This window comes from Halichoerus grypus, chromosome 1, assembly GCF_964656455.1.
Source record: "Halichoerus grypus chromosome 1, mHalGry1.hap1.1, whole genome shotgun sequence".
In the NCBI taxonomy this organism is placed as follows: domain Eukaryota; kingdom Metazoa; phylum Chordata; class Mammalia; order Carnivora; family Phocidae; genus Halichoerus; species Halichoerus grypus.
Window position 1 is genome coordinate 69,806,152 of NC_135712.1, and position 20,864 is coordinate 69,827,015.

Genomic DNA, 20,864 nt, shown 5'->3' on the forward strand with positions numbered 1-20,864 from the left:
ATCCATGGGAGCAGCTCAGCCATTACTAAATATCTCATCCCTCACTTCATATATACATACTGGTTTGTTTCACATGTGCTATGAAAGAGTCCCTCCTTATGTACAGCATTGCTTCAGACATTTCTTCAATATTTGTCTTCTTATATATCCTTTCCTTTTGAGCAGATTATACCCTCTTCCCTTGGACTCCGTATCTCAGATTAGCTCCCCTTTCCCATATTGCCTCAAACTAGAGCCTACGATGTTTTCAGATACTTAACATTAAATCTCCTTTTTCCTACTTAAAGATCAGTAAGAGGCTAACCATTGTTTGAATCAGTAGTCTCCAAGGGAGGAGAGTGAGACTACTATCCAGAGGATACACAAAATGATCCACTGGAGTATGAAGGAAAAACATTAGAACTTTCATTTCTATTTATACTTAATTTTTCCTTTAAAATTTTATATTTTATATATTTTTATAACATAATTTTAGTACTTTAGTACATGCATATTATACACACACACACACACACACACACACACACACATTTGTTGTCAAAGTTTTTTTTACTATAGGGACCACTGGCTAAAATGACAACAGCACACTGTCCCTAGGTATTGGGATTAGGGACACTGCAGACATCTGAAAGGTAAAAGCTAGGCAACACTGTTCATCTTTTGTCTCCCCAAATTAATGCAGACGAAAAAGATATTCAGGATACTCTCCAAATAAAAAAAGAAAAGAAAAACTGAAGGTACTCCTAGAAAAAAATCTAATTATTAAATCTTTTCCCCCCTCTCCCAATTGGACCAAGAAATAAAAAGTTTGGCTGTAGAAAAATTATGATTACTGTCAGTAAAGTAAACTGCTTACCATTTAATGCTTGCTTAGTGTTCATTATAATAATTATATACTCTACTAAAGGCTTACTTGGTTACTTGTTATTAGTAGTAAATACAACTTGTAGTAGACACATGCCATTTTTTAAGGCTACCCAGATTCTAAACACTATTATTATGTTTGGGCAATCCAATACTTTATGAAATAGAGTTCTTCCCTCAACAGAAGCTGGAAACTGCCACACAGTATAGTTGCTTTCTCAGCCTCTCTTGGGCCTAGAGGTATGGGTATATCATCTAGATTCCCCCCAAGAGACACATCCTTCCCCAACTCTGAACTAAAAGCAGGGCAGTAATAATACATCCCAGTTTCCAGAGGCAGTGGCTGCAAAAGTTCCAGTGGTGGTGTGGAGTGTCCATTATCCCTGGTGTTGGTGGTGCAAACTGAGGGGTCTATCACAGTGGCAGTGCTAGTGGTATCTTCCAAGGGTGAGCTCTGCCATATGATTTTGGGTATTATTTCTGGTTACCTATCCTTCCAGTTTGGTTCCCCAATCCTTCCACAGATTTGGTAGGCCATTCAGAACCACAGCTGATTTCTGTTGCTTGTCACTAAGAACACTAAGTAACCATACATGCTCAATTTTAATAGTTTATTTTTCATGTAATTTGGTTTTGACAACACAGTTCTTCAGTGACACTTTCTTTAAAACAAACCAATCTTTCAAGTATTTATTCTATACCAACGTGCACAATTTTGCAAAATGATGTTTTATACTTTTAGAAAAATTAATTTTCCAAAAAAATCAAAGAGAAAATAAAAAAAATACATGGAGAAAAATGAAAATGGAAACACAATGGTCCAAAATCTTTGTGATGTAGCAAAAGCAGTTCTAAGAGGGAAGTTATAGCAAGAGAGAACTACCTCAAGAAACAAGAAAAATTCCAGTCTAACCTTACAACTATAGGAACTAGAAAAAGAAGAACAAACAAAGCCCAAAATTAGTAGAAGTGGGGAAATAATAAAGATTAGAGTGAAAATAAATGAAATAGAGACTAAAAATGCAAAAAAAAAAAAAAAAAAATCAATGAAACCAAGAGCTAGTTCTTTGAAACAATAAACAAAACTAATAAACTTTTAGCCAGACTTATCAGGAAAAAAAAGAGAGGACTCAAATAAGAAAATCAGAAATGAAAAGAGGAGAAATACAACCAACACCATAGAAATATAAAGGACTATAAAATAATAGTATGAAAAATTACATGCCAGCGGCTCCTAGCTGGCTCAGTTGCTATAGCATGTGACTCTTGATGCTGGGGTGGTGAGTTTGAACCCCACAGTGGGCATGGATATTACAAAAAAAAAAAAAAAAGGATCCATATTGGGGAAGAAGTAAAACTAACTATTCTCAGATGACATGATACTTATGTACAGAAAACCCTAAAGACTCTACAAAAACCTATTAGAATAAATGAATTCAGTAAAGTTTCAGGACACAAAATTAATATACAGAAATCTGTTGTGTTTCTATACTAATAACAAAGTAGCAGAAAGAGAAATTAAGAAAATCCTATTTATAATTGCACCAAAAATATTAAAATACCTAGGTGAAAGACCGGTTCTCTGAAAACTACAAGACACTGATGAAAGAAATTGAAGATAACACAAACAAATGGAAAGATATACTATACTCATGGATTGAAAGAATTAATATTGTTAAAATGATCATACTGAATCTACAGATTCAATGCAATCCCTATCAAAATACCAATAGTATTTTTCATAGAACTAGAATAAATAATCCCAAAACTTGTATGGAACCACAAAAGACCTCAACTAGCCAAAGCAATCTTGAGAGAACAAAACTGAAGGTATCACAATCCCAGATATGAAGATATACTAGAAAGCTACAGTAATCAAAACAACAGGGTACCGGCACAAAAATAGACACAGAAATCAATGGAATGGGTTAGAGAGCCCAGAAATAAACCACAGTTTAATGGTCAATTAATCTATGACAAAGGAAGAAAGAATATACAGTGGGAAAAAGTCTCTTCGATAAATGGTGCTAGGGAAACTGGACCACTTTCTTACACCATACACAAAAATAAACTCAAAATGGATGAAAGATCTAAATATTTAAGACCTGAAACTATAAAACTCCTAAAAGAAAACATAGGCAGTAATCTCCTGGACATTTGGCCTTAGCAACATATTTACAAATGTCTCCTCAGACAAGGGAAATAAAAGCAAAAATCAACTACAGGGACTACACCAAAATAAAAAGCTTTTGCACAGCAAAGGAAACCATCAACAAAACAAAAAGGCAACCTATTGAATGGAAGATATTCGCAAATGATATATCTGATAAGGGGTTAATATCCAAAATATTTAAAGAACTTACACAGCTCAACACTGAAAAAACAAATAATCTGATTAAAAATGGGCAGAGGAAAAAGAAAACCAAAGCTGGTGACATCACAATCCCGGACTTCAAGCCCTATTACAAAGCTGTAATCATCAAGACAGTATGGTACTGGCACAAAAACAGACACATAGATTAATGGAACAGAGTAGAGAGCCCAGAAATGGACCCTCAACTCTACAGTCAACTAATCTTTGACAATGCAGGAAAGAATATCCAATGGAAAAAAGACAGTCTCTTCAACAAATGGTGTTGGGAAAATTGGACAGCCACATGCAGAATGAAACTGGACCATTTCCTTACACCACACACAAAAATAGACTCAAAATGGATGAAAGACCTAAATGTGAGACAGGAATCCATCAAAATCCTTGAGGAGAACACAGGCAGCAACCTCTTTGACTTCGGCCGCAGCAACTTCTTGCAGGACACATCTCCAAAGGCAAGGGAAACAAAGGCAAAAATGAACTATTGGGACTTCATCAAGATAAAAAGCTTTTGCACAGCAAAAGAAACAGTCAACAAAACCAAAAGACAATCGACAGAATGGGAGATGATATTTGCAAAGGACATATCGGATAAAGGGCTAGTATCCAAAATCCATAAAGAACTTATCAACCTCAACACCCAAAGAACAAATAATCCAATCAAGAAATGGGCAGAAGACATGAACAGACATTTCTGCAAAGAAGACATCCAAATGGCCAACAGACACATGAAAAAGTGCTCAACATCACTCGGCATCAGGGAAATACAAATCAAAACCACAATGAGATACCACCTCACACCAGTCAGAATGGCTAAAATTAACAAGTCAGGAAACGACAGATGATGGCAAGGATGCAGAGAAAGGGGAACCCTCCTACACTGTTGGTGGGGATGCAAGCTAGTGAAGCCACTCTGGAAAACAGTATAGAGGTTCCTCAAAAAGCTAAAAATAGAGCTACTCTACGACCCAGTAATTGCACTACTGGGTATTTACCCCCAAAATACTAAGGCACCCCAATGTTTATAGCAGCAATGTCCACAATAGCCAAACTACAGAAAGAGCCCAGATGTCCACTGACAGATGAATGGATAAAGATGTGGTGTGTACACACACACACACACACACACAAATATTATGCAGCCATCAAAAATGAAATCTTGCCATTTGCAACAATATGGATGGAACTAGAGGGTTCCATTATACTAAGTCATTATGCTATTATGCTAAGTCAATCAGAGAAAGACAATCATCATATGATCTCACTGAATGTGGAATTTAAGAAACAAGGCATAGGATCATAGGGGAAGAGAGAAAAAAATGAAACAAGACGAAACCAGAGAGGGAGACAAACCCTAAGAGACTCTTAATCTTAGGAAACAAACTGAGGGTTGCTGGAGGGGACGGGGATGGGGGACTAGGGTAACTGGGTGATGGACATTGGGGAGGGTATGTGTTGTAATGAGCACTGGGTATTATATAAGACTGATGAATCACAGACCTGTACCCCTGAAACAAATAATACATTATATGTTAATTAATTGAATTTAAATTAAAAAATAAATTTAAAAAAATGGGCAGAGGACCTGAATACACATTTTTTTCTTTTTCTTAAATTTTTAAAAAATTTTATTTATTTGTCAGAGAAAGAGAGAGAGAGCGCACAAGCAGGGGGAGCAGCAGGCAGAGGGAGAAGCAGGCTCCCTGCTAAGCAAGGAGCCCAATGCGGGGCTGGATCCCAGGATGCTGGGATCATGACCTGAGCTGAAGGCAGACGCTTAACCGACTGAGCCACCCAGGCATCCCTACACAATGTTTTTTCAAAGAAGACATACAGATGGCCAGCAGACACAGGAAAAAATGCTCAACATCACTAATTATCAGGGAAATGCAAATCAAAACCACAATAAGCTATCACTTCATACTAGTCAGAATAGCTAGCAACAAAAAGAAATAACAAGTGTTGGTGAGGATGTAGAAGAAAGGGGACCCTCATGCACTGTTGGTAGGAATGTAAATTGGTACAACCATTGTGGAGAACAGTATGGAGGCTCCACAAAAATTAAAAATAGAAATACCATACAACCCAGTAATTCTACTAATAGGTATTTACCCAAAGAATATGAAAACCCTAATTCAAAAAGATATATGTACCCCTATGTTCACTGCAGCATTATTTACGATAGCCAAGATATGGAAGCAACCTAAGTGCCCTTCAATAAATTAATGGATAGAGAAGATATGCATATATATAAATTACTCTGCTATAAAAAAGAATTAGAAGGGCGCCTGGGTGGCTCAGTCGTTAAGCATCTGCCTTTGGCTCAGGTCATGATCCCAGGGTCCTGGGATCGAGCCCCGCGTCGGGCTCCCTGCTCAGCGGGAAGCCTGCTTCTCCCTCTCCCACTCCCCCTGCTTGTGTTCCCTCTCTCACTGTCTCTCTCTGTCAAATAAATAAATAAAATCTTAAAAAAAAAAGAATGAGATCTTGCCATTTGCTACAACATGAATGGAGCTCGAGGATATTGTGCTAAGTGAAATAGGTCAGTCAGAGAAAGATAAATGCTGTATGATTTCACTTATATGTGAAATCTAAAAAACAAAATGAACAAACAAACAAAACTGAAACAGACTCCTAAATACAAAGAACAACTGGTGGTTGCCAGAGGGGAGGAGGGTGGAGTGATGGGCAAAATAAGTGAAGGGAATTAAGAGGTACAAACTTCCAGTTATAAAATAAGTCATGGGGGGGCGCCTGGGTGGCTCAGTCGGTTGAGCGACTGCCTTCGGCTCAGGTCATGATCCCGGAGTCCTGGGATCAAGCCCCACATCGGGCTCCCGGCTCGGCAGGGAGCCTGCTTCTCCCTCTGACCCTCCCCCCTCTCATGCTGTTTCTCTCCCGCTCGCTCTCTAATAAATAAATAAATAAAATCTTTAAAAAAATAAAATAAAATAAGTCATGGGGATGAAAAGTACAGCATAGGGAATATGGTCAATAATACTGTAATAACGTGGTATGGTGACAGATGGTGACTACACTTATTGTGAGCACTGAGTAATGTATAGAATTGCTGAATCACTATGATGTGAACCTGAAACTAATACAATGTATGTCAACTATACTTCAATTACAAAAATTTTTAGGGGCACCTGAGTGGCTCAGGTCATGATCCCCGGGTCCTGGGATCGAGCCCCGCATGGGGCTCCCTGCTGCGTGAGAAGCCTGCTTCTCCCTCTCCCACTCCCCCTGCTTGTGTTCCCTCTCTGGCTGTGTCTCTCTTTGTTAAATAAATAAATAAAATCTTTACAATTTGACAGAGAGAGGGAAAGCACAAATGGGGGGAGGGGCAGAGGGAGAAGCGGACTCCCCGTGGAGCAGGGAGCCCGACTTAGGGGCTCAATCCCAGGACCCTGAGGTTTGTCACTTGATAATAGATGGCCAGAAATCACAATGTTACTAAGAAAAAACATCACATAGTTACTAGCCTAAGGCTTTCCTTAGACAACTGAAGACTTGCATAATTATCACTTATAAATACTGAACATATATGGAAAGCCTACTTCACTGTAAGGAGTTTAAAATTTCTTTTATTAGCAAATCAAGATCCTACTTTGAAATTCTGCACAGACCTAGAAATTCTCACTGCCAATGGTTATGTTTTGAAGGATTTTTATTTTTTTTTTAAAGATTTATTTATTTGAGAGAGAGCATAGGAGCAGGGGTAGGGGCAGAGGGAGAGAGGAGAGAGAATCCTCAAGCTGACTCCCTGCTGAGCCCGGAGCCCTACAGGGGGCTCAATCCCAGGCCCCTGAGATCATGACCCTGGCCGAAATCAAGAGCTGGATACTTAAATGACTGAGTCACCCAGGCGCCCCAAGGGACTGACTTTTAACACATGTAACACCATCTCTCTTACCCTCTATGACACCAATTAAAGAGGGTCTGAATGCTTGACTTTGATATCAAAAGGAAATATAGTCACTGTTATTATCCTTGAGAATGTTTTGACTGAATTCTACTTTATCACTGAAGTCCCAAGGGTGTCCACTAAACCCAGTCACACAGAAGTCAGTTGTCATTTTCAAAGCTAAGAAAGTGAATAGACTAAATCATTCCTGTTTTAACTGTCTCATTCACTCACTTACCAATTAATCCATCCACCCATCCACTCAATAAATTCTCAAAGGGCATCTGACATTGTACTAGGTATTGTGCAATAAAAAGAGAAAAAGACAGAACTCTCTATGGTAGGCAGAATCCTAAAATAGTCCTCCAAGACTTCCCACCCAAATCCCTGGGACTATAAATATGAAATATACTCTGATTATGTTCCATACATGGCAGAAGGGATTTTGCAGATAGAATCAAAGTTACTAATCAATTGACTTTGAATTAAACTAAAGAGAGATAATCTGGTTAGACCCAGTCTCATCACACGAGCCCTCTGGCTGGTAGCAGAAGTCAATGATTCTAAGCATGAGTATTTGACACACCACTGCTGGCTTGAAGGTAGAGAGGGCCACTGTAAGGAATGCAGGTAGCCTCCAAGATGCCACAGTGACCTGAAGCAGACAACCAACAAGAAAATAGAGACCTCAGTTTTATAACTGTGAGGAACTGAATTCTGCCAAACCTTGAATGATCCTGGAAGCAAATACCTTCCCCCAGATCCCCAGATTGTCCAACATATTGATTTTGACCTTGTGAGACCCTGAGTAGATAACTCAGCTGAGTCCAGTCTTCTGACCTATAAAACTGTAAGATAATAAATGGGTGTTGTTTTAAACTAATATATCCTGGTATACTTATACACAAGTTTCTTTGGCATTTACATCTCAGAGTCTGGAACTTCTGGGCCATAGAGCATGTGTATTTTCAATTTTGCTAAGTATTTTCCAAAGTCAACGTATCAATTAACATTCCCATCAGCCTTGTATGTATATCCCCAATGCTTTACCTTTTTCCACTACTTGGTATTGTCAGTTTTTTGAGTAGTACCTCGGTTTGGTCTTTCCATTCCTTTGATTACAAATAAGGTTGAGTATTTTTTCACATATTTATCAGTCATTTGGGATTCATCTTTAGTACGTACCAGCTTAAATGTCTCCTCAGTTTTCTATTGGGTTGTCTTCTTGTTCGTAGAAATTCTATACATATTCTAGATATCGTTTGTTTGGTGTGTTTACTCGAAATCTTTTCTTTATTCTATGGTTTATCTTCTCACTCTCTGTGATGTGAGATCGTTTTTTAAAACCTGTATTTAGGGGCGCCTGGATGGTTCAGTTGGTTAAGCATCTGCCTTAGCTCAGGTCGTGATCCTGGAGTCCTGGGATGGAGCCCGCATCGGGCTCCCTGCTTAGGGCGGGAGTCTGCTTCTCCCTCTGCTCCTCCTCCCTGCTCATGTTCTCTCTCTCTCTCAAATAAATAAGTAAAAATCTTGAAAAAAAAAAAGTTTAAAACCTGTTTTTAATGGAAAACATCTATTACTTAGTTTTTGTAAGAAATAAGTTTAATAAATCAGTTAAAATCCTTGGTTTAAGACTTTCTTCAGGGACACCTGGGTGGCTCAGTCGGTTAAACATCTGACTCGTGATTTCAACTCAAGTCTTGATCTCAGGATCATGAGTTCAAGCCCCAGCATGGGCTCCACACTGGGTGTGGAGCCTACTTTAAAAAAAAAGCGGGGGGGGGGGGAGATTTTCTTCAAATAATAAAACTCTAGAAATTTAAAAGAGCGAGGAAGAAAGTTAAAAGTGAATAAGGAAAAACCTTAAATTTTTAGGACTAGTTATGATTCTAAAATTAGTTGCATTGCATTTGATATTGCCGGCTACTTCAGGAACTCAAAATAATGTTCCTTTGTGTGAATTACCATATTTACCATATTTTTTTCTAAGCTTGAGTGGAATAACTGTTTCCTAAGTAAACTGAAAAAAAAATAACGAACATGTATGATACTCCTCAAAAGTCATATTTCATGTTATAATATTTGATAACATTAACCATCCAGCCCACAGATACAAGCACAGTAGAAAGAAACAGAGCCTAAGAAATCCTTGGCCCCTTGTAGTACACTACGGTGTACTGCTGCCGTTCCTCTAGTCTCAACATTGATTTAGTGGTGATCCAAGACATATCATCTGAACTCACCTGAAGGTGCCATCCTACAATTCACCCTTCCTATTTTAAAAAAATGCCAGTAGAGTCCAGATTTCCCCCTGAAACAAATTTAAATCTTATTTCAGATGCCTTTATACCCAACAGCCATGATTTCCCCATGGTCTCTGCCCAACTATATAAAGCATGCGTGCCTGTGTGCATGTGTGTGTGTGTTGATAAATAACAGGTCTTTTTACCTCAGTCTTCCCTATTGTTTTTTTTAAGATTTTATTTATTTATTTATTTGAGAGAGAAAGAGCGCACATGCGCGAGCAGGGGAAGGGGCAGAAGGGGAAAGAGAGGGAGAGAATCTCAAGCAGACTCCACGCTGAGGCCAGAGCTCCATGCAGGCTCAATCTCATGACCCTGAGATCATGACCGGAGCAGAAACCAAGAGTCCCACAAGTAACCAGCTGAGCCACCTAGGTGTCTTCCCTATTGTGTTGGTACAATATAAGAATTGGGCTGCTTGTCAGGCAGAAAAGAAAGGAAGAAGCGTGTGGATAAGAATATATTAGAGCTATAGGATTTCTCATTTCAAATAGAGGTAAAGTTGTAAGAGGGATATGAATGTTATTTCCTGAGAAGTATTCTTCATATCCCACATTCCAATTCAATATGCGTATTTTCATAGCAACTTTGTTACAAAGAATAGTGGTATATACAATATTATATCCATACTTCTGAAACTGGGATATGAATTGGCAGGGGGGGCAGTGTTAGAGAAAAACAACAGAATAAACATTACAGAAACTTATTTGGTTTGGTTTATCCTAATGGCTGGTAATTTGAAGCCATAGATTTCTTATCAAAACAAGCATGAAAATATAGAGTGGAATTCTTAAGAAAATTCCAAGACTTCAAATTTCGAGTTCCCTACTGAAGCAATTTCAAGCTCTGCACCCCAGACCTTCTCTGAGGTGAGAGGTACTCCAATCTTTATACAGAGAGAGAGATACGTGGGAGACCATAGCTTTTAGGTATAAACAGGTTTGAAATGTGAGTTAAGCCAACAGTATGTTTCGGAAAAAAATACTAGGTTTTTATGTGTGTGGCCTATAAACCTAGCCAGGCTACATACAATATGTAACACTATTTCTATGAGGAACCGCTTTTGAAATTTTGTTTGTAAACTGTTTAAGTTTTTATTTTTTTATTTTTTATTTTTTTAAAGATTTTATTTATTTATTTGACAGAGAGAGAGACAGTGAGAGCAGGAACACAAGCACGGGGAGCGGGAGAGGGAGAAGCAGGCTCTCCGCCAAGCAGGGAGCCCGATATGGGACTCGATCCCAGGACCCTGGGATCATGACCTGAGCCGAAGGCAGATGCTTAACGACTGAGCCACCCAGGCGCCCCACTGTTTAAGTTTTTAAAATTGCATATTATTTGTTAGAACAATTCCACTTCTAGGAATTAACCCAAAGGAAATAATAAGAGATATAAGCAAAGAATTATATTTTAAAATGTTCATAGTGTTATTTACAATAATGAAAAATTTGAAATCGCCTAAATGCCCAATAAAAAGGATCTGGCTAAATACAAAGATTTAATTAAATACTCTGCAGCTATTAAAGTTCTTTTATAAGAAAATGTTAACAGACATGATACAATATTTCTAAATGCTATAAGACGGAAAAAAGTAAACTACAAAAAGCTGATACCATGTTCTTCAATATATATGTACATGCATTTAAAAAAAAAAAAGAAAAAAAACCCTGGAAGAAAAAACAAACGAACAAAAGCCTGAAAGAATATGTCAAAATGTCCACAGTGGTTATCTATTCAGTAGTACCATTCCCTTTCCCTTTCCCTCCCTTGTGTATTATTTTATCAGATTTTCCACAGTAAACATGTATTATTCTTACAATTATAAAGCAGTTCAAATTAAATATATAGGGGTTATATATAAGCACAAAGAGCTCCCAATTCTTTGCTGCCAGCTGGTTCTATGACACAAGATAGAAATAGAAAAAGTAAATCTTTTCTCCCTGAATTCATTTTCTTCTTGCAGAAAAAATTACATTCTTCAAGATGCACTGAGTACAGAATGAAGAGGTATCATCTCTCACCTATCAGAATGACACAGATCAAAAGGAATGAGATCAGCGGGTGCAAAGTAAAGACAACTCATGCATTGTTGATACAAGTCTAAGCTGAACAATCCTTCTAGAAGGACAATTTTAGGGGCGCCTGGGTGGCTCAGTCATTAAGTGTCTGCCTTCGGCTCAGGTCATGATCCCAGGGTCCTGAGATCGAGGCCCACGTCGGGCTCCCTGCTTGGCAGGAAGCCTGCTTCTCCCTCTCCCACTCCCCTGCTTGTGTTCCTACTCTCGCTGTGTCTCTCTCTGTCAAATAAACAGATAAAATCTTTAGAAGGACAATTTTACAATGTGTATAAAAAAAACCCAAAATTGTGCACACCTTTTAGCCAATCAATTATATTTCTAGGAATTTATCCTGAGGCAATAATTGGGCAAGTTTGCAAATATACACCTACTAGGCTATTCTCAGGAATACCATATGTAACAGTGAAAGTTGAAAGTAATCACGATGTACATCAAGAGGGTAAATTAAATGACAGTGTATCTGTATAGTGTACTACCATTAAAAATTATGCTACTGGGGGCACCTGGGTGGCTCAGTCAATTAAACGAGGGACTCTTCGTTTCGGCTCAGGTCATGATCCCAGGGTCATGAGATCCAACCCTGCTGGCTCCATACTCAGGGACCTCAGGGCACAGTCTGCTCAAGATTCTCTCTCTCTCTCTCCATCCACCCCGCCCCTGCTCCTGTGTGTGTGCACATGCTCACTCTCTCTCAAATAAATAAATAAATACTTTTTAAAAAATTTTTTTATTAGACAGAGAGAGAGTACAAGCAGGGGGAACAGCAGAGGGAGAAGGAGAAGCAGGCTCCCTGCTGAGCAGGGAGCCCGATGTGGGGTTCGATCCTAGGACCCCAGGATCATGACCTGAGCCGAAGGCAGACGCTTAACCATCTGAGACACCCAGGCACCCAATAAATAAAATCTTAAAAATAAAAATTATGCTAAAGATCTCTATTTTCTGGTATTGTATCTCATACAGTGAAAAAAAATTAGATGATATAGCCTTTCGTGATCCCATTTTTATATTTTAAAAAGTAAGAATGTATACATTTTTTTAAAAGATTTTATTTATTTATTCTAGAGAGAGAGTGAGCATGTGCGGGGGGAGGGGCAGAGGGGAGTGAAGAAGGACAAGCTGACCGCCCCCCCCTGCTGAGGGCAGAGCCCTATGTGGGGCTCCACCTCACAACCCTGGAGATCATGACCTGAGCTGAAACCAAGAGTCTGACTCTCAAGAATGTGTACATTTATGAAGAAAATGTTTGGAAGCGTTCCAACCAGTGTTCACTACTAAATTCATCTCTGGTAAGTGGAATTATGAATGATCTTTAATGTCTTCTTTAAAACTTTTCATACCACAATGAACATGTAAAACCTGTAAAATCAGAAGAAATGATTTTTAAAGTCTACTAACCTGAACTGGTCTCATTAATCAAATAAAATTAGTTTTATTGTTTTCTACTCTCTCTTCATTTCTGAGGCTCTTAGAATATTCTTCCTGATTTGAACACCTAATGCTCAGTGGGTGGCAAAATGCATCAAATATATATTAACACCTCTATTAACAAAGATGACATGCTTAAAAATGGCAGTCTCGGGCGCCTGGGTGGCTCAGTCGTTAAGCGTCTGCCTTCGGCTCAGGTCATGATCCCAGAGTCCTGGGATCAAGTCCCGCATCGGGCTCCCTGCTCTGCAGGAAGCCTGCTTCTCCCTCTCCCACTCCCCCTGCTTGTGTTCCTGCTCTCGCTATGTCTCTCTCTGTCAAAAAAATAAATGAAATCTTTAAAAAAAAAAAAAAAAAATGGCAGTCTCTGTGAACAAGATCTTATTTCTGAAAGAAAAAATTATATATCCCCCCAACACTGAGATGCTCCCAAGGATCATGTAATTATGATTAGACCCCATTTGCTGCCACCTCCTCTCTTTGCCTCTGCCTTCTCACCATTATTGCACAGTGTTTTTAGCCCTACACACCATGGTGGCTTACTGTCTTCATGGATATAGAAAAACTTTGCCAAAAGGAGTATGATTTAGAAAATAAATAATATAGAAAACAAATTTCAATTTCTAGTCAAAACAGTATGCCCCAACATCACTGTCCAACATAACTTTCTGTAATGATGGAAAGGTTCTACTGTCTGCACTGTCCAATATGACAGGAAGTGGATCTGTTTAATGTGCTGTGTCCAATGACACACGTGGCTACTGAGCACTTGAAATGTAGCTAGTGTGACTGAGGAACCAAATTTAAATGTTTAACTTTATTATTATTATTTAAGATTTTACCTATCTATTCAACAGAGAGAGAGAAAAAAAAAAGAGCACAAGTGCAGGGAGAGGGGCAGCGAGAGAGGGAGAAGCAGACTCCCCACTGAGCAGGGAGCCTGATGTGGTACTCGATCCCAGGACCCTGGGATCATGACCTGAGCCGAAGGCAGACGCCTAACGACTGAGTCACCCAGGCGCCCCTAAATTTTTAACCACCTACAGCTAGTAGCTACCCACTGAACAGCAGCACTACTCAAGAAAAATTCACAGTACATATACTGTGGTTGATACAAAATATACATAAGAATCCAAGAGCAATATGATTTCCACTGAAGACCTACACTCCACTGCATATTTCAAAAAGTAATGAAATCATAATTTTACAGACTGCTACCTTGAAAAATTATAGACTGCTTCCTTGAAAAATTAAATTGTCTTTTAGCAATCCTCATTCTTCTTTACCTAGGAAATAAGCATCCGCTTCTTGAAAGTCTCAATTCTTGTGGCTTTAGTAACACTGCATTATCTTGGCTCACCCACTACATCTAAAATTTGTTTTCTTTTCTGGTATAATCTTAGTCTCTCCCTTCTGCCTTCCACTATAGGCTTTTCCCCAAAGCTGAGTCCTTAATTTCTTGTTTTCTGTCTTCTACTCAGAAGAGATTTCTCACAGCTTCAACTATGACCCCTATTTGCCTTGTGTGAAACAGCACCATCTCACCATATAACCTTAAAAACATCATTTAACCTCTGAGACTGCTTCTCATTTGTAAAATAACTTAAATGGTTATTATGGTTCCTTTGGCTTTAGGAGTCTCTGAATTCTGTTAAAGGCCTACTTATGGCACTTTGTTTCTGGTTTTTTTCTCAGGCTGATTCTACTTCTTGCCTTTTTCAATGCTGGTGTATCCCGTGATTGCAAGTGACCAATTTTTCCAATCTGTACTGTTTCTCTAAGAATCTCATAAACTCTTCATTATGAGTCTCTGAAATGTATAGGGTACCCTGGACTTCACTCTTAAAGCTCCAGATTTAGGGGCACCTGGCTGGCTCAGTCAGTAGAGCATGCAACTTTCTCGGGGTTCTGAGTTCAAGTCCCACGTTGGGCATAGAGTTTACTTAAAGATTAAAAAAAAAAAAAGCTCCAGATTTACATTTCTATTCATTGCACAGGATTAACTAGATAGGCTACCAACCCCTTTAAAGGTATCAAGCAAACCAAAGAAATTATGTGCAGCAAACTTCTTTGTCAGTATGGCTTAGTGATCAAAAAACAAGTTTTAGGATTAGATGTATCTGAATTTGAATCCCGGTTTTATCACTTATTAGCTGTGTAACCTTGATCAAATTAATGCTGAGTCTCCATTTTTTCGTATGTAAAATGGGGTTTAAAATAGTACTTACAACTCATATCGTTGCTGTATGCGTATGTTTTACATATACAGCTTGGAACAACACCTGAAATATGCTAACAGCTCAATAAATGTTAGCTATTATTATCAATGCATCACCATCTTCCTAGTTCTCCAGATTTAACAACTCAGTCATTTTCGATGCATTGTTCTTTTAAAAAAAAAAAAAATAAATGCAATCAGCATTTGTACATTTTCATTTTCCAATATGATCTCTATTTTTCATTCCTTCAGAGATTTAGATTATTATTGCAGCCACCCAACCAGATTACTAGATTTCTTAATTCTTACAGGTTAAAGCCTCTTCTTTTTTTCCTTTGTATTAGCTAGTATAATGCCTTACACAGAAAAGTTTTGCTATTACTAGATGAGTCAAATAATCTTTACATTTATTTATTTATTCCTCCATTAGATCCCTTGAGCTCTCTGAGGGCAGAAAGTGTTGGTCCTCTTTGTACATCTGCACCTGCCAAATTCCTTAACAAATGTTTGTTCAATGAATGAATGTTGATTAGTCGCCCTATCTCAATCCCAGTAAACCTATCCTCAATCTAGCTTCCACATATACAAAAGGTAGCTCATATACTCTCGAATACAACCATTTATTCTGACCAAACTGGCCTGATCCCAATATTATCAAGAGCAGTCTCACAGTATTAGTCAGGACTCTTGATTTTGTATCAAAAAATTCTGCTCAAATTAAGCAGAGAAGGGAATTTATTAGCTTGCATAATTTGAAAGTTCAAGGACAGCACTAACTTAAGGCCTGGCTATTGTTCCAAAGGTTCAAACACAATCACCAGAACTTGGTCTCACTCTTTCCATCATTTGGCTCTGCCTTCCATTTACTGGTAAGTTCCAGGCTCACACTGTATTCTCTCAGCAACCCCAGGGTCCAAAGCATGCCTCTTTCTCAAAAGCTCCAAAAAAAAATTCAGAATTAACAGTCATGTGTGCTGACTGGAAATGTGCCCATCTCTGAACAATCACTGTAGCCAGAAGGATGGGCTACATAAGATTGGTGAGGCCTGCCTCAGTCACGTGCACACCCTTGTGTTGGGGCGGGGCATCCATAAAACCGAGAGGGGTGATTTCCTAGGAAAACTGGAGTATTGTTATCAAATGAAAGAGGAATGCGTAATGGACTGGCAAAATTAACTTATGTGCCATATACTCTAGGATTTTTTTGCATGTTGTCCACCACTGCCTACAATGGCTTTCCTTCTTATTTCTGCCTACCCAAATCCAAGCTACATCCTTTCTGCCCCAAAAAGTCTTCTATGATTTCCTTCTAAGATTTTCCTTGTCTGCTGGATCAAGTTACCTATTCCCCAATAAATACTTCCCCTTTCCTAAAGATCTACCTTTTTTATTTTATTTTTTTTAAAGATTTTATTTATTTATTTGAGAGAGAGAATGAGACAGAGAGAGAGAGAGCATGAGAGGGGGGGAGGATCAGAGGGAGAAGCAGACTCCCTGCTGAGCAGGGAGCCCGATGCGGGACTCGATCCCGGGACTCCAGGATCATGACCTGAGCCGAAGGCAGTCGCTTAACCAACTGAGCCACCCAGGCGCCCAAGATCTACCTTTTTTAACAAGCAAGAGTGAAAAACCTCAAGAAAATGTTCCTGATGAATTCTAATCATGTCAAATTATAAATGGTATGGGTAATATATGCTGTTTCTTAGAATATAAACTCTTGAAGGACAGCAGCTCTACCAGATACATTCAATACATTATGAGAGAACAGACTGCATGGCAACTTTGATATATATCTATATCTATTATACATATATATCAGATATATACATTATATATAGATAATATATATCACATATTATCTATAATACAGATATTATAATATCTATCTATATTATATATAGATATATAGATATATAAAATATTCAAATAATTTTCCTGGCTTTAAATTTTAAAGAATCTAAACAAAACATTTTAGCTAACATAAATTGTGTCTGAATTCATCAAAGTACCTGATATTACAGGTACACTATGGTTTTGGAGTTACCTCAAACCAGGCTCAAATCCTGGCTAATACTGCCTCTCCTGGCCTTTAGCTACAGGTCTTTGAGCAAATTATCTAATATCTCCAAACCCTGATTTCACTAACTGTAAAAACAGCAATAGTAATATCTATCTGAACATTGGGAGGCTATGTGGCATAGCAGAGAGAAAAGAGTTAGATGGACCTGGGCTGAAATTCTACCACTTACACTAGTTACATGACTTTCTCTGAGTGATTCCTCATCTGTAAATTCCCAGTGCCTCTTCATATGTAAAGTGGGGATGATAATGCTTAGTCCATTGGTTGTTTCGAGCATTTAACAAGGGAATGTATTTTAAAACACCTAACAATGAATAGCACACTGTATACTCAATAAATGATGATATCCACATTAAATTATCTGTTTAAAATAATTCAGAGGGGCACCTGGCTGGCTCCCCAGTTGGAAGAGTGTGTGACTCTTGATCTCGAGGTCGTGAGTCTGAGGCCACATTGTGTGTAGAGATTATTTAAAAATAAAATATTTAAGGGGTGCCTGGGAGGCTCAGTTAGTTAAGCAACCAACTCCTGATTTTGGCTCAGGTAAGGATCTCAAGGTTGTGAGACTGAGCCTGACGGCTCCATGCTGGGTGTGGACCCTGCTTAAGATTCTCTCTCTCCCTCTCCAAAAATAAAAAATAAAAAAATAAAAAAATTTTAAAATAAAATTAATTCAGAGCACAGTAAGGGAAAAATTCATTAGGATTAGTTATTTTTCTTCATAAATAGCTTTGGGTTTTCTTTGTTAGTTAATAAAATATTTCTTAAAAGCAAAACGTGTTAGTCCTAGAACTATTTGAAAGCGGGTGAGATAATGAACCAGATAAACTCCTGTAATCAACTTGTTCTTTAGCTTCAGGCTTAATGTAGTAATACTGAAATGACTCACACCAATATAAAATCACTATATTACCCATCTCCTGAACAATCATATGCCATACAGCCATCTCCTGAACAGAATCAGGAAATCTGGGGTATGACTGACAATTTTAGATGTTGTCCATCAGAACATATGCAAAAAGCAAGTGGCTGCTCATATTTACCTTAGCAAGAAAGTTTAATTTTTATAACATTCACTAAAAAATACAAACTATCTTCAGTACAACTGTTTCGAAAAAGAGATTAAATAATTAGACATTTACTTTCTTCCATTTTACACTAGAGTGAAAGTTTCTCTGGAAAGAAGTTTCTTGAAGTAGTTTAACAGTTCCATTTATTTTTCTAACACGAGTGAATCATATGTAATACTCATCAATCTTTAATAAGTGCACATAGAAAATTATTAAATCAAATTTTAAAATAAAGTAAAATGGAATAAATATAAGACACAAAGTACTATACATTCTTTCATTGCAAAAAAACACTATATCAAAATCAAATACCTAACTACATCATACTATACAAACATGAATAAGGAATTTTCTTCCTCCTTTGTGTTAAACATGAATAGACTCAGTTTTTAATCCACTCCCTGAGGAAGCTATATTTTAAACACAAGAAAAACATATTATGTTGAACGCCTCAGTCACCAGACATTGTTCTCTACAACTAAGAAAACCAAATAATACCCAATTCCTTATTACCTTTCCTGTGTTCAAAAATATGTATAAAACAAAGTAATGTTTATTTTTAAAAAGCATTAAATACAGACACGGTAGGCAATATACGTATCTTTTCTTCCCTCAACTTTTCTGGGAGGGCATGAGGAGAGAGAAAAGTAATACGAGTCTGAAGGTTGGCTCTAGTTATTTCCACAAGTTAACTCTCGTAAGTCAACCAGATAAAGGCAGAGAAAGAAAAGTTACAGCCTAGGGTTCACATTAAAAACAACTCTCGAAGAAACGTCAGTGCTCAGATCAATGCTTCCCCCGACAACGCAGTGACCAGTGCTGCTCTGATCTATTGAGAGAGAGCTACAATCCCAAATCTTAGCAAAGTTGGCATCCCAAATCTGAAAGGGCCTGCAGAAACCGGGGCGGGGCAAGGGTCTGCCTCAGCAGCGGCAGAAGTTAAATTTTCTAGGAGAGTAAAACACTACCCATCTATCCCTACGGTCCTCTTCCCCGAGAGATGCTGCAGTCCGCCGCCTCGCCCCAGGCTCGGGGTCTGGCCCGCAGGCCCGGGGGGCTGGCCGGGTTGGGGCAGTCGGCTTCTCCCCGTTACCCGGGTCCCAACCAGGCGCTATGGGACCGGTTGCTGGAACTACCCCCAAGTCCTCCCACCGGCTGGAGCGGCCTCCCGCCGCGCCCCAGGCCCCTGGTCCGCAGGGATGCCCCATGCCCCACTCACCCGCCCGGGTGGTGTCCGTCAGGTCGTGGTTGGCCGCTCCCCGGGGAAACTCCCTCAGTTTCCGGCCGCTCAGGCTCAGCACCCCGGTCACCGCCGCCTCCTCCAGCGCTCGATCGAGGGAGCGGCTCCACGAACCCGGACCAGGACCAGGGCCTGTCCCGGAGCTTGGGCCGCAGTTAACACCGGAGAGGTTACCTCCCGATGCTACTTGGCCAGAGTACTCTGCAGCCGTGGCCACAGCAACTAAGCCTGCAGCCGCCATTTCCAACCAACAACTCTCCAGCCCAGGGCTCAGCGCATGCGCTGCCAGAACTGATGGGTGGGCGGGGAAAGGGGCAATCTGACCCCGGACCGTTCCCTCGATGGGCAGGGCTGCAGCGCCCCTCCGCACATCCAGGCGCTCGCCTCCGCCCACATCGAGGATTTCAAGCGAAATTAAAACGGAACTCACATATCTGGAGCAGCCCCGTCTTCTAGACTCCCAGTAGCATTTTTAACATGCCTCTACGAAAAAATCTTTCAGACAACGCTCCTCACAGAAACTTCTCTGCCTTCCTCCCTCAATACCGGAGGATTAGATTAAGCATTAAATTAAGGCTTCTCAACACTGTTGCTACTAGAAACGTAGGCAATGAGAGGAGGGAACCCTGGGATACGACCTATAAAACGTCTTCCCAACTGCTGTCATTCTATACACCAAGTGATCTAGATGGAGACGTGGATTTATGAACTACTATTGTCAGAGGGAAAAATAAGTGCTAAATTGGCTCCCAAACTCATGATCCTCGTTGAAAGTGTTATGTTTTGGGTCCTCCCTTTTATAAAATAGATCTTAACAAAAATATACATTTTAAATAGTATCTGTCCTTTAGGCAAGATTTTATTGTTGAACAAATCAGGATGAACGGCATTAAAGTCTAAAATTTTTGTCTGGAACCAAAATTGAGGAAAAGAAAATGATCTGACTATAATCTAAATGTGGGAATTAGAAATAGAATGGAAGAAATGAGAAAAGACAAAATCACTTCTGAAAACCTGGAAACTACTACTTCATTTTAAACCAGTTAGGCCTCATTTACATTGTAGCCAGTCTCCAGCATATTCTTTTACACATTTAAGCCATTCCTACTACATGATGTAAATTCCCCTACAATCAATCGACTAGTATTTGTGGGAAATAAAGGAGGCTGTCAGGGCCCTTTTCCTAGGAGATTACAATCTAATAATCCAGACAAATATACCAATTAGAGAAGAAAAAAAAAAAAGGCTGAGCAGAGGTAGTGGGGTTAAGCTATCAGAATTCAGAGAAAAGCAATCTGTATCATGGAT

At 39.1% G+C, this 20,864-nt stretch overlaps 1 protein-coding gene across 11 annotated transcripts in view; it reads right to left on the reverse strand.

Moving 5' to 3' along the window:
- The window catches only part of LRCH3 (leucine rich repeats and calponin homology domain containing 3), a 118,552-nt gene extending 98,282 nt beyond the window's left edge, over positions 1-20,270 (reverse strand). For 5 of the 11 annotated variants that reach the window (XM_078067152.1, XM_078067136.1, XM_078067157.1 and 2 more), the window contains exon 1: positions 19,536-20,266. In XM_078067152.1, coding sequence (XP_077923278.1) covers positions 19,536-19,797 — 262 coding nt within the window. In that variant the 5' untranslated portion in view covers positions 19,798-20,266. Of the gene's footprint in view, positions 1-19,535 lie in introns of all 11 variants that reach the window. The other 6 variants (XM_078067122.1, XM_078067129.1, XM_078067110.1 and 3 more) reach the window with 3 other exon arrangements.
- Between the last annotated feature and the right edge of the window lie 594 nt (positions 20,271-20,864).